General features: G+C 35.1%; 1 protein-coding gene across 1 annotated transcript; it reads left to right on the top strand.

Moving 5' to 3' along the window:
• Positions 1 to 4,946: 4,946 nt before the first annotated feature.
• LOC110786335 (proline-rich receptor-like protein kinase PERK9) lies at positions 4,947 to 12,949 on the top strand. Its single transcript, XM_021990878.2, has 8 exons — positions 4,947 to 6,682; positions 6,999 to 7,400; positions 7,490 to 7,576; positions 9,651 to 9,721; positions 9,809 to 9,885; positions 10,029 to 10,176; positions 12,027 to 12,188; positions 12,273 to 12,949. The coding sequence occupies exons 1-8, from the start codon at positions 5,593 to 5,595 to the stop codon at positions 12,741 to 12,743; spliced, it is 2,508 nt and encodes an 835-aa protein (XP_021846570.1). The 5' UTR covers positions 4,947 to 5,592; the 3' UTR covers positions 12,744 to 12,949.
• Positions 12,950 to 13,283: the final 334 nt, after the last annotated feature.

Below are 13,283 nucleotides of genomic sequence, written 5' to 3' on the forward strand. Positions count from 1 at the left end.
CTTGGCAATTGTTCGGAAATAGACTTTTGTTGTATTTGAAAACGTATAGCTGGCATTGATCATTCCCTTCACAAATCAGTGGCAAGAACAGGCTTTGGACACAAACGTAACTTATCATAGAACACAAATTATCACACAAATTCGACCGTTTCGGACTTAGCTTTAATTTCAGTATCTTTTCTCCGCCTGTAACTTGCCGGACTTTTCCATAACCGTTCATAATCCAATGCCAGCAAAACAAATAAGAATCATATGTTTAGTTTGCAATATCATTTCAAAATCTATTTCAACACACAAATTATTTCCGAACAATTCCACAAACAATTTCACAATATCAATCAAATTTACTTAACAATCCAATGTAAATGCAATTCATGATATTCATGGACATGGATATATGATCATATAAAATAAAGAATAAATTTCAAACACACACAGGCACAAATATATTTTGTTGAACATAAAAGTTACCTCAAACCGCAATTCAGTTCCATAATTAACAAGAATACTCTTAAATATCTTCCATGGTCAATTTCATAATCTTTTATCACCGTAAATTAACTTGAATTGAACCCTTAATTTATCTCCAATAAGGAACGAAACAAAAACGGTGGTACGCTGGATAACAACATATCAGCAGTCCGGAGGGCGTATCTCCTAGCACACATATCCGAATCGAATGATTCTTGAGCCTAATTTGGGTATCTCGGATAGATCTACAACTTTCATGAAGGAAATATGGGCTAAAATGGATCACAAACTGGAGATAATTTAGAAAACAGAAATCAGCAGTGATAGAGAAGATAGAATTTATAAGTGAGATGAGTATTTGTTCAATTGTTTTCCAAGGTTTTCTAAGACTTTAGGGGTGGTTTTGTATTAAAGTAGAAGCATTTTTGGGGCCTGTTAGGCAACAGAAATCGGCAGCTCATGGTGACTTAAGAGGCTAAAGATTGGTGGTGATTAGTGAACCGGAAAAAAATAAGAAAGTAAAGGAGGGATCTTCAATTAATCATTTTAATGGTCCAAAAATCTTTAATACTATAATAAAATTTGGAATTTTATATTGAATTTCCAATAACTTAATCAGATTAGCTAGGAAGAAAATATGTGCATTTGACAACACATCAAAATTTCTCATATGGCATTACCATCAAATGACACGAAGGAGAACATAAGCAACAAGGGTGACAAGACTCTCAAGGAAATTTTTGGCAATTCATAAATGTGCACAAAAGAAAGAAATAATTAAATAATTAAATTAAAGGTAATAAGTTTTTCTTTTATTAAAACCATTTAAACATAATTAAGTTTACAAAATATAATTAAAATTTAGTCAAAAGTTGCTTAAAGGTTGGGCTAGTACACTAAGATTATGTTCTGTTCAACTTATTTTGATTTATTTCAGACAAAATACTTTCAGATAAGTTCAGATGATATAAGTTCAGAAAAAATAAGTTTTTTTCAGACATTTTTACACACAATTAAGTTTAGGATTTTTGGTATTTACTAACTTAAAAATACACCACTTTTGTATTTACTACCTTATGAAAATTTTATTTTAAATTACTAATTTAAAGTTCCATGTTTTTTTTATTTACTACCACTTTACATTTTTCTCATTTTACAATTGAGATGTCTCTTTCGTTTCTTAATCATTTTAAGTGATTCAAAACCTATTTTTCTCATTTATGTATGAGGATTCTATAAGGGTCTTATTTTTAACATTTTGTAAAAGGTAAAACAAATTAAATATTATTTGTAAAATTTTAAAATATTTATGAATTATCAAACGAATTGTTTTGAAATGTCGTTCTCAATGAAATCCCTATAGAAAAAGGAAAATAATGAATTTTGAATCGCTTTAAACGATTAAGAAATGAAATAAATATCTTGATTTTAAAATGAGAAAACTGTAAATGAGTAGTAAATAAATAAAAAATTAGAAGTTTAAGGTAGTAATTTAACATAAAATTTTCATAAGGTGGAAAATACAAGGTAGTAAATACCTAAACTCCCTTAAATTTATTTCAAACAAATAAGTTTTTCAGATGAAATAAGTTCAGATAATATAAATTCAGACAAAATAAGTCGAATAGAACGAAGTCTAATTGATTAAGGGATAGGAAGTACATATTTTTGGTTTCTTTAGTCCAGTGTACAAGTACAACCGCTAAAATCATTAGCAAATTAGCAAAAACATATGAAGAAGTATCCCCTCCGCTTTTATTTAATTGGTAAATTTTACGTTTCACGCATACCTATTTAAGTGTTTAATCATTAATATCTCTAACTTTCCCTCTATATAAAACTAGCTTTTGAGTCTGTTTAAACAACGGGCGGTTGTATAGTGGTTATTTAGTTTGTCTTTTTAAGTTCTAATTTTATTGAGCTTGTGATTTCAGATAGAGTATATGATTTAAATAGAGGTAAATTTTGAAAGTTGGAAAAAAATACATAACTTAAATAGTGTATTAATATTGTGTGGAAATCGGGAAGATGGAGTAGAAATCGGGAAGATGAATAGATTGGTGAATTGATGTCGTATGAGGAAGATGGGGTGAAAGAGGCGATTGGAGTTGTATAATATATCAAACAACAAAGAAAAATAAAATATAAACCCAAATTGATGGAGGAGAGAATGGATGACACGTGTCATCTAATCAAATGTGTTGACACGTGTCATCTAATCAAATGTGTTGACACGTGTCATCAAATCAAATGTGGTTTTCCTTTTTATAGACTAGGTATAGATTATTTCAAAAGTTGATATTTCGAAAGAAGATATCGAGACAAATCAAACAAGATAACCAACAACTTCATTTTTTATTACTCAAAAATCACAAATGATAATCAAATTGAAATGTGTAAAAAGTGTCAAAAATTAAAGTGTAACTATTATATCGAAATGGATGGAGTGTGATCTAACTTGATGTGTAAGCTTAATACAAACACTTGATATGAATATATGATTATGATATCATTGATTAGGTCCCGTGCACAAACATATAGGTCCCGTGCACAAACATATATTACTAGTCTTATATGCATGCTATGCGTGCGAGATTATATAAAAACTAAAAATTGCGCTATGACAACTAATCACAATAAATAATACGCTTTAAAAATTGTTCAAAAAGTTCATTTGAAGAAAAATTAGATATAATCTCTAGTTAAAAGCACTTACATAGTTAAACAATGTAATACACATATTATATGATCAAAAATCTAAATTATTAGTAATAAAGTAAAGAAAATGAACATGTAAATAGTGTGTTTCTTAGGAAAATTGAAAAAAAGGAATTCGGAAATTAGGTTTTGATAGCGAGTAGATAAAGGTTGTCGTTGAGTGGATTATTTGAACTGCAGCATTGAGCGTTAACGTTGTTCCACCATTTGGACTGCATCATTTTTTTTTTTGTTTTATATGAATTAGACTGGAGGAATTAAGGGGTTATAAATTAAAATAGAGAGAATTAAGGATTTATGAATTAAAATGGAGAGAATTAAGGGATTTTGTCATCTTTTCCCAAGTCATTAACAATTTAACATCAACACCGGTACATTATGGAGGTGAAAATTAAGGGGTATTTGATTGACTTTTTGATTTTTGATTTTTGATTTTTGTGTTTGGTAAAAAAATTATTTTTTAATTCCTCCCCTGATTTTGGTGGGTTAAGTTAGTTGTAATTAAGTACTTGGTAAAAAAAATTCATTTTTTAATTTTGAGTTTTTGCCAGTTGTTACTTGTTGTTTTATTAGTGGCGTAATTTGTGGTTGGGCCTACGTAATATTTACTGCAATTAAGTTATTTTTTAGTAGTTTTCCTTATTTATTTCTGATTTTTTTTCCCTTTATGACGTTATTTATTGTGGCTAATGACTGATTTTTTTTTTTTTGTATTTAATACTTATTGTTAATATAATTTATGGGTTGGTAGGGGTATGTTAGTCTTTTTTATAGGGGGACACCAAAAGTGTATTTACTAAAATAACCCCAGGTATTCCCTTATTTTTTTTTGGTGCGAATGAGCCACGAGGGCGGGGGATGAGAATCGATCCCAGGATCACCTGAAACCAAGATGAAAGCTCTAACCAACTGAGATATCCATATACATATGGGTGTTCCCTTATAAAATAGAGATAAAATTATAATTTGACCATTGTTTTGTAAAATATTTGAGTAATAAAAAATTGTTCGAATATAGAGTAGTATAGAGTACAAAATATTTTGACAAATTTTCAAAAGATTAATAAAGATTTGCTCGAATATACTGAATTTTTTCCATAAAAAATATTAAAACAAATAAATGAATAATATTTTTTTTGCGGAATTTTATTTCACAGTGATACGTGTCATTTTTTTTATTAAATTAGAATAATGGCAAATTTGCCAAATACAACCTAATAAAGTTTTCTATTTGCCAATTACAACCTTAAATTTCTAATTTTGTCAATTACAACCTTAAACTTATACATCTATTTTAAATTACAACCCGAAATCATTTTCCGACAAAAATTACCGGAAGATGATGTCATAACGTTATTAAAAAAAATACGAAGTACATAATATCTATATATAAAAAATATTTTTTCGATTATTTTTTTTGTTTTAATTCTTATTTATTGATTTAATTTTTTTTTTATAGAAATTATGTAATTATCATTTTTAATAACATTATGACATCATCTTTCGGTGGATTTCGCCGGCAAATAACTCCGGGTTGTAATTTAAAATGCATGCATAAGTTTAAGGTTGTAATTGACAAAATTAGAAATTTGAAGTTGTAATTGAAAAATAGAGAACTTTATTGAAGTAGGTTGTATTTGACAAATTTTTCTAGAATAATTAATCGTACTAATAAAAGGGAATTTAAAATGTCGCTGTGAGCTGAAACTTTAGGAAGAGAGGCCCCACATACCGTGTGTAGTGTGTACACACAGCAAGTAGCCGCGCTTTAGAGAATGGAGAATTGAAGAGAGAAGATCTAGAGAGAATGTTAACGGCAAAGTGACCCATTCTCATATTTTCCCTATTTTTTTGGGTTAATTACACTGGAAATCACTGTAATTGCTCACTTCACGTTGATGCAGACCTAACAATAACAATTAAGGTTTGTTTTTCAAAAAAAAAAAATCCTTTTGTTTCTCATTTTTACATTCAAATATCTTGTTTTACTTGGTTTGAATAGTTTGGAGTTTCTGACCAATTCAGTTTTTGAGATTTTTCGACTGGGTTTGCTGAGCTTGTTAATATTATTGATCTGAGTATTTTTCTCTCAACAACATTCATAATCATAATTCATCTCAATGTCATATAGTTTGTGATCTGGGTTTTGTGCAATTGATCTGGATACGTCAATTTTTATGTGATTATCTTTGTAAAATTTGAGGTTTTAATTGTGAAAGGAACTGGGAATTTTGGTTAGTTGTTGCTTCAATTGATAAGTTTGGCGGTTGAGAATTTTGTGTTATTATTGTACACATTCAAGGGTTTGGTTAAGACTTACAATTGCTGAATTAAGGGTTTTGACAGATTAACTGATCTTTGGGGTTTGAGAATGATGTTTATGTAAATATGATTAGTTGTTAGATGGCCACAGTTTCGCCATCACCAGATTCTGCACCTTCTGGTGTCCCACCAGTTTCTCCTTCCCCACCACCACCACTGCCTTCGACACCACCACAGCCTTCAACCACACCGCCTCCAGCCCAAACTAGCCCCCCGCTTGCACAACCTAATGCCAATCCCCCTAATCCTTCCACCCCTTCGCCTCCTTCTCCGCCACCAAATGCTCCACCACCTACCAATACAGGGACCCCAATTGTCTCACCTCCACCTGTAGACTCATCACCCCCGCCTACACCTAGTGCACCACCCCCTACTACACCGGTATCCCCTCCTCCAACTCCATCCACTGCTTCCCCACCGTCAGTACCTAGTGTTTCACCACCACCACCAACCACTAATCCGCCTGTAAATTCTCCTCCGTCCGCAGGTGTCCCACCACCTTCGACACCAGCCAATCCGCCTACAATTTCACCTTCGCCACCATCTTCATCAACTCCACCTTCAAGTACTCCATCGCCACCGGCAACTCCTCCGGCAACAAGTACTCCTACACCACCATCTGCAACCCCACCCAGTAATTCTCCACCTTCACCACCGTTGCCAAACCCTCCTGAAGGTTCTCCATCTCCACCAGCAGAGAGCCCACCGGAAACTTCACCTCCTCCAGAAGCACCCACTTCACCTGTAAATCCACCACCACCACCACCTTCACCATCATCATCACAGCCTTCTCAAAGCCCACCTTCTCCACCTGCTGCATCACCTCCACGCTCTAGAGGCACCCCACCTCCATCTGGTCCTGACCCAGCTTCTCCACCTACTAGAACACCAGGTGCACCTCCTGGATTACAACTTTCACCGCCGCCCCCAGGTTTAGTCCCATCCTCGCGTGATTTACCGATTGATAGACCAAGTCCTGATGCACCTGAAACTGCCAGTCCAGGGGGAATCGGAACAGGTGGAACTGTTGCTATTGGCGTTATAGTTGGTATTCTGATGCTCGGGCTCATTGGTTTGGTTGGTGTATGGATCATTAAGCGAAGGAGAAAGTCTTCTGGACCTTATGATGGCCATGTCATTCCTGCCTCAATAGGCTCTTCTCCGCGATCAGGTAATACTTTTTGAGTTTTTGGTGCTTTGCTGTAGCTGATAATTTTCCCACCAACAAAATTTAATTGTCTTTCTGGTAACCTTTATACAATGCCTCTGTATTTCAAATTTTATACTCCATGAATCCCCAATGTAAGAATATATGATAAGTTTTTGCTTTTATTATTTCCAAAGGAAACATAATGTATAAATTTATCACCAATTAAGAAGATTGTAAATGTGTACGTGTAATGTAAACAATCAACTAGCTTATAAATGTGGGAAAATTGGTGGCAACTTTCTCTGATATGTAACTTAGACGACTATACTGGTTACAGATGGGAAGCTGCTAGTGACGACAGAGTATCCCGGTTCTAATTTTGGTGGCTCTGGTAGTGAAACACCCACTGATCCTGGGGGATATGGCCATTCAAGGTCCTGGTTTACTTATCAAGAGTTGTATGATGCTACCAGTGGATTTTCTGATGAGAAACTTCTAGGTGAAGGTGGATTTGGTCGTGTATATAAAGGACTTCTACCAGATGGCAGAGTAGTAGCTGTGAAGCAGCTGAAAGTTGGTGGTGGACAGGGGGAACGTGAATTTAAAGCAGAAGTGGAAATAATTAGCCGTATACACCATAGACACTTGGTTTCTCTTGTTGGGTACTGCATTTTGGATGATAAAAGGCTGCTTGTTTATGAATATGTACCTAACAACACACTCCATTTTCATCTTCATGGTAAAGGCTTGATCCTTATTGCTTTGCTTTGTTTTTGCACCTTGTTATAACTTTTGTAAATTTGCTTATGAATTCCCTTATTTTGGCAGGAAAAGGGAGGCCGGTTTTGGAGTGGGCAACACGAGTTAAGATTTCCGTAGGTGCTGCTCGTGGTATCACATATCTTCATGAAGATTGTGAGTGTTACTCTTTGTTTTGTGATTCTACTCAAACTAAAGTTACTGTCTGTCACTCTGTCTCAGGTCATCCACAAAGACATTAATAGATGAACTGAGATTTCATTTGTGTTTCTTAACTGATTTTATGCAAAAGAAGAGGGAGTCATAACCCTGGCTATGAGATGTGCAAAATATGTCCGGAGGATATTTGTAGTTACAAACTTACAGTTTGAAATGAAGAATCAGAAAGTTTGTCGAAACACCTTTTTTTGGGGAGGTGGGAACTGGGTTAATGGTGTGTGAAAGCACTTAGTCAGAACTCAGAAGTTCTTTTCCACAAAGTCTTCATAGTTGCTGTACTAACTAAGTCATATGCTTCAATCTCGAACTGGGAAGGTGCTATTACTTTTATAATTCAGGAGGAACTTAGGTCCAAATTTCACTCAATAGGTAATTATGCATCTGTTTTAAGGAGTGGCTGTTTAAGAGGTGCTTTTACTAATAATTTAGTTTGGGATATAAACTACTACATGAAAATTGGACCTTCCTAGTTTTGGAATCCTCTTGTTGTTGCAGGTTTGGAATTTAGAGAAGGTCACAGGTTTTAGGACTCTTTTCTATTGAATCCAGTGATAAAGGGTTGATGTCATCATGCCGAGCCAGATACTAGAATGAGTTTATTGTGCGTCTTCTTTTCTGTCTGACTATCTTTTTAAAATGAAATCTTGAGAGAAGAGTCTAGAAATGCTTGTGAATCTGAAGTCACATGAATGGATTGTTAAGTAGTAATGCTTGCACAGAACCATAAAGGGGTCAAGTGTACCACTTTGTCTTGTTGCTTCAACTTGGAATTTGGCTGCCACACCCGTGTAGATCCAACAAGGAGATGTAAATGGATCAGTACCTAAACATTTCACCATGCAGTTGGACCCTTCATGCTGCTTTGAACGCTAAGTAGGGACTAGAGAGAGAGAGAGAAAGGATTTGAGGGCAGTGAAGATAGGCTTAGAGGAGTACAGTTTACTTATTTGGAATTGATCTACTGTGCAGACTAAGTCCAAATAAAGGACAGTAGAACTCTCTCTATCTCTTCTCAGCAGCTCATACTTGGATTATTCTGGTTAAAATTTGTCACATAGTCGTGTCTAAGTTTAGGACAGTATTGGAGTTTCCCATGTCCTAAACTTTGAGGCATGACGAGTTGCACACCCATACCCAATCTAAGTACACAAATAGAGAGAAGAATGTATATCTGGAGGATTCTAGAAATTTTCTCGTGTTAAATGCACGAATATGTGGAAACTTAACTCAGTAAGTATTACAACCACACAAGAATGTTTTCCCAGAAGTGCTATCACTGCTTTGTCTTTGATTACCTTATGGCGGTAAGGCCTCAACCCTTGGGAGTGTGAAGCCTGTACCGTGTACCTATCTTCATCATCTGCTGATGCTAACTGCTAAAGGTCTTTGTTTTCTCTGACTTACTGCTAGCCAGACTTAGGGTATGACCGTAAAAGGGGTGTAACCTGGACAATGCAGGTTATTTGCTGTTGCTGCATTATCTATGTTAGGATTTTAGTCAATTAAGATGTGTAACCTGGACAATGCAGGTTATTTGCTGTTGCTGCATTATCTATGTTAGGATTTTAGTCAATTAAGATGTATGTACCCTAATAGGTACATTTAATTTTAATCACACGGCTTTATATATAAATCAGTTTACTTCATTATTACTAGCCTTAATGCTTCGTTAGTGTGATGACCCAAAATTCATAATCCTGTACTTTTGTTCCATAGTAAAATGAAAGCACAGTCATACTCTTGACCGTATCTATCCTTTTACCATTGTAAATTTGAAGACTAATACTTGACGTTATCTTCCTTTTTAAGTTTCTAACTACTGCTCTGTGTAGCAAATTGTCTTGGTTACTGCCTTCGACGGTAGATTATTCTCATCAATTCTGTAAAACTTCCATATAGATGCTAATTGCTAAAAGCCTAAATCTGATGGCTTCTTGTAATGCCCTTGTTCTATATCTGTTTGCTGGTACACTTCTTTCTCTTGACTTTGTTGTTCTTTTGATAATGCCAGGCCATCCGCGAATAATTCACAGAGATATTAAATCGACAAATATTCTATTAGATAACAACTATGAATCTCGGGTATGTTATTTGCTCACAAGGCTTTTGTTCTTCAATCACCTTCCTTTTTATATACCTTTTGGATTCAGTGGTCTGGTTTTTTTCCAGGTTGCAGATTTTGGGCTTGCAAAATTGGCAATGGATGCAGAGACACATGTTAGCACTCGTGTAATGGGAACATTTGGGTAGGTATTATTTAAAAATGGTTGCTTTAGTATATCCACCTAGTGTATATCTAATTAGGTGATAACATGCTGCTCTTTGTTTAATGTCATGCCTGGATGTGCTGTCCTTAACACATAGAATTTTCATGTTTGTCTGGTTTCAGATATATGGCTCCTGAGTATGCTACATCTGGCAAGTTGACTGAGAAATCAGACGTGTTCTCTTTCGGTGTCGTCCTTCTAGAGCTTATAACTGGACGTAAGCCTGTGGATGAATCACAACCTTTGGGAGATGAAAGTTTAGTTGAATGGGTATGTATCTTGCCACTAGTCAAAACTTTTAAGCTTGAAGCTTTACTAGGGATTGTAGGGGATTTCTTTGCTTTAACAAAGGGATCTTCGAGTGTTATTTTCTCCTTGTTTGTTTCCTTTTCAGAATTCCTCTATTATTTTCCTCTCTCTAGTAAACCTTGTCTTATTGCTAATTGAAAAATTCACTGATTTGGGCAGATAGACTTGTTAAATATTATAATAATCTGAATTTTCAGTTATCCTTGTGTAAGAAATGAGGCACTGTTTCATTAGTTTTGAGTCATAAGCTGGATGCTAAATTAGGCTTGACCCGGATGATTATAGTTTATGTATGGTGGAATTAGAGAATTGACTGAAACACTAGATAAGTAAGTAACCAAGTTCTTTGCAAGTGTATTTGGGCTCAGCTTCATGTATGTTTTTCTTTTTCCTGGCTCCCAAACTGCCTTTTGGCTGATATTGCTATCATTAAGACGTCATGAGGCCAAGGCCAAGCTTGATAACTATAGGAAGGATATGTATTGACGACATCGTCATTCTGTTTTTATTTGTTTGCAAGATACCTCCATCCAAGATTAACCACTGGTGTACATATTTGTGTATGGGGACTACTTACTAATTCCTGTTAAAGGCCTTACTCCAAAGATGGACTGAAAGTATTGCTTCTTTCCTTTTGTCTTACATAAAGAGATGTATTGCATGAAGAGAGTTTCTGTAAATTAGAACAACTTTACTATGGAGAGGAAAAGTAATCCTGCACCTAAATGAAGATTGAGAATATTGCGGCATGCCCGATAAGAGAAGGCAGGCCTCTAGAGTCTAGATGTGAGATGAAGGGAGAGATGATGAAAACCTTGCAAAAGAGGAAAAGGGAACCTGTATGATGTATCTAAGTTAAGGTTGAGAAAGATAGTTTCCATTAACAGTGTATCAGATAAGAGAAGACCTTCGAGGCAATAAGATTAACCTTGTAAGAGAAAACCGTTGTGGCCGGAAATGACTAAAGAGACAAATAAAACAAACCTATCCGACTGTGAAGCCACATGAAATAGGCAAATAGCCTACAATGTGGATCATTGTAGAAAATCTGCACCTGCTTTTAAGAAAAATGAAGTGTGTCAAATCCACTTTACAGATGCAATATATTTAATTTCATCTTGTATTGTCTCTGCTTCTAAACTGAAGGAGTGCAAGAATCTTCAAATGCTCAGATAGTGTGTAACTATGATGTATCCAATTGAACAACTTTTGCAAAATCAAATGTAAAGTTTCTGCATGGATCAAAGAAAAACAGAAACAGCACCACACACCTAATATGAATGCAGCTGGTGAAGGTCATGGTGTGTGCAGACTTGTTCCTAATCATTTGTGATAGTGGTTGCATTTGAAATGCTTAAAATCATTTTCGAAGAAGAGAAAACAGTAAGGTAGAGGTATTACTTATAAAACTGTTGGCACATATTTTAGCATATTATACCTGGAGTGTGATTAAGTAGGAAGGGGATAAAAAGGTGTCTGCTGAATTAGAGAAAACAACTTATTCTCACATAGATGTAATCATCCAGGTTAAGTTTCTTGGTGTCTTTTTCTTTCCTCTGGCTTAATGCATCTGATATGAATAATGTGGTAACACCACTCTCACAACTGCTACATTTTTTTTTTATCTTCTGGCTATAAGATTTGTGATAAGAAGTCCTCAAATATTCTGATGGTAGTGATTTGCATGCTATTCATGCTTCATATGACATGATTTTCCCCCAATTGGGATGGTGTGGTAAATATTGCTTAACAAACCATTGCAATACTAATGTTTAACAGTCATTATAAGTCGAATACTTTTTCCATTTTAGGCACGGCCTTTGCTTGCACATGCGGTTGAGACGGGGGAACTTGATGGCCTGGTAGATGAACGTCTTGAAAAGAATTATATTGAGAGTGAGATGTTTCGAATGATCGAGGCAGCTGCAGCTTGTGTGAGGCATTCATCTGTAAAGAGACCAAGAATGGGACTGGTAATTAGGGCGTTAAATTGCTATTTACTGTTAATACAGAGAAAAGTAGAACTGCTTATATTGAGTCTCTTGTTATTTTTGCAGGTTCTCAGAGCTCTTAGCATGTCAGACTCTGGAGATCTGTCAAATGGACTGAGGGTGGGTGAAAGTCAGCTGTATGATTCTGCGCAACAATCTGCTGAAATTAGATGGTTTAGGAGGATGGCCTTTGGTGGAAGTCAAGATATTAGTAGTGGTTATTTCAGTAATTCCAGCCAGAATCTTGGGTTTTCAGGGCAGAGCAGGCGGAATGGTGATCTTTCAACTCAACATAACCGAAATTCTCAGACTGTGGGGATCCCAAACCAAAGTGGGAATAATGTAAACTTTTCGTCAGAGCGTCGTTCAAGCCAACACAATCAGCATGGACATAACCGAAATTCTCAGAATGTTGGGCTCCCAAACCAAAGTGGTAATAATGTCAACTTTTCAGCCGAGCATCATTCAAGCCAATACAATCAAGGTAATAGGAATCCTAATTTTTTTAGTGCGAGCCCAATGACGATGGATTTATAAAGAAGGTTAAGGCAATTGGAGTTCAATATGATTGTTGTAGGCTAGTCTAGGCTCTGCTATGGATCATGTGGCACTGGCTATGCTCTTTGCTGCATTTTTTGCACATAAATTTTGAATTATCTCCATCATTCTTTATCATTGTAAGTATTACAGGTACAGAGATTTTGTTTAGCAATTTTTTTTCGTAGTGCTCTTTTTTCACATTATTCCCTGTTTGGTTCCAAATATTCCCTTCCCTTGGGAAAAAAAAACATAATCATACGCATCTATACAATATATTATGTTAGGATACTCATAAAAGTGATCACGTTTCGCTTATTATTACCTCTGTTTCATAATGATGTTTACACTCTCTGTTTTAGTCTGGTTTATAATGTTATTTACATTGTCTATACTATTTTTGAACATGAAAGTGTACCATCTTACCTTACAAAGTTTACACCTTTTTACTCACTTTTTTTTTTTTTTTTATAATTTTTTTTTATTACACTCACCCACTTTTTTACACTCTCTTACTTTATCCATGTTTTATTATACTCA

The sequence above is a fragment of the Spinacia oleracea genome, chromosome 3 (assembly GCF_020520425.1).
Source record: "Spinacia oleracea cultivar Varoflay chromosome 3, BTI_SOV_V1, whole genome shotgun sequence".
NCBI lineage: Eukaryota > Viridiplantae > Streptophyta > Magnoliopsida > Caryophyllales > Amaranthaceae > Spinacia > Spinacia oleracea.

Coding starts and splice junctions, on each gene's coding strand:
- LOC110786335 (XM_021990878.2), top strand. CDS start 5,593: ATGGCCACAGTTTCGCCATCACCAGATTCTGCACCTTCTGGTGTCCCA. Junction 6,683..6,998: donor AGGCTCTTCTCCGCGATCAG/GTAATACTTTTT, acceptor TACTGGTTACAG/ATGGGAAGCTGCTAGTGACG. Junction 7,401..7,489: donor ACTCCATTTTCATCTTCATG/GTAAAGGCTTGA, acceptor TTATTTTGGCAG/GAAAAGGGAGGCCGGTTTTG.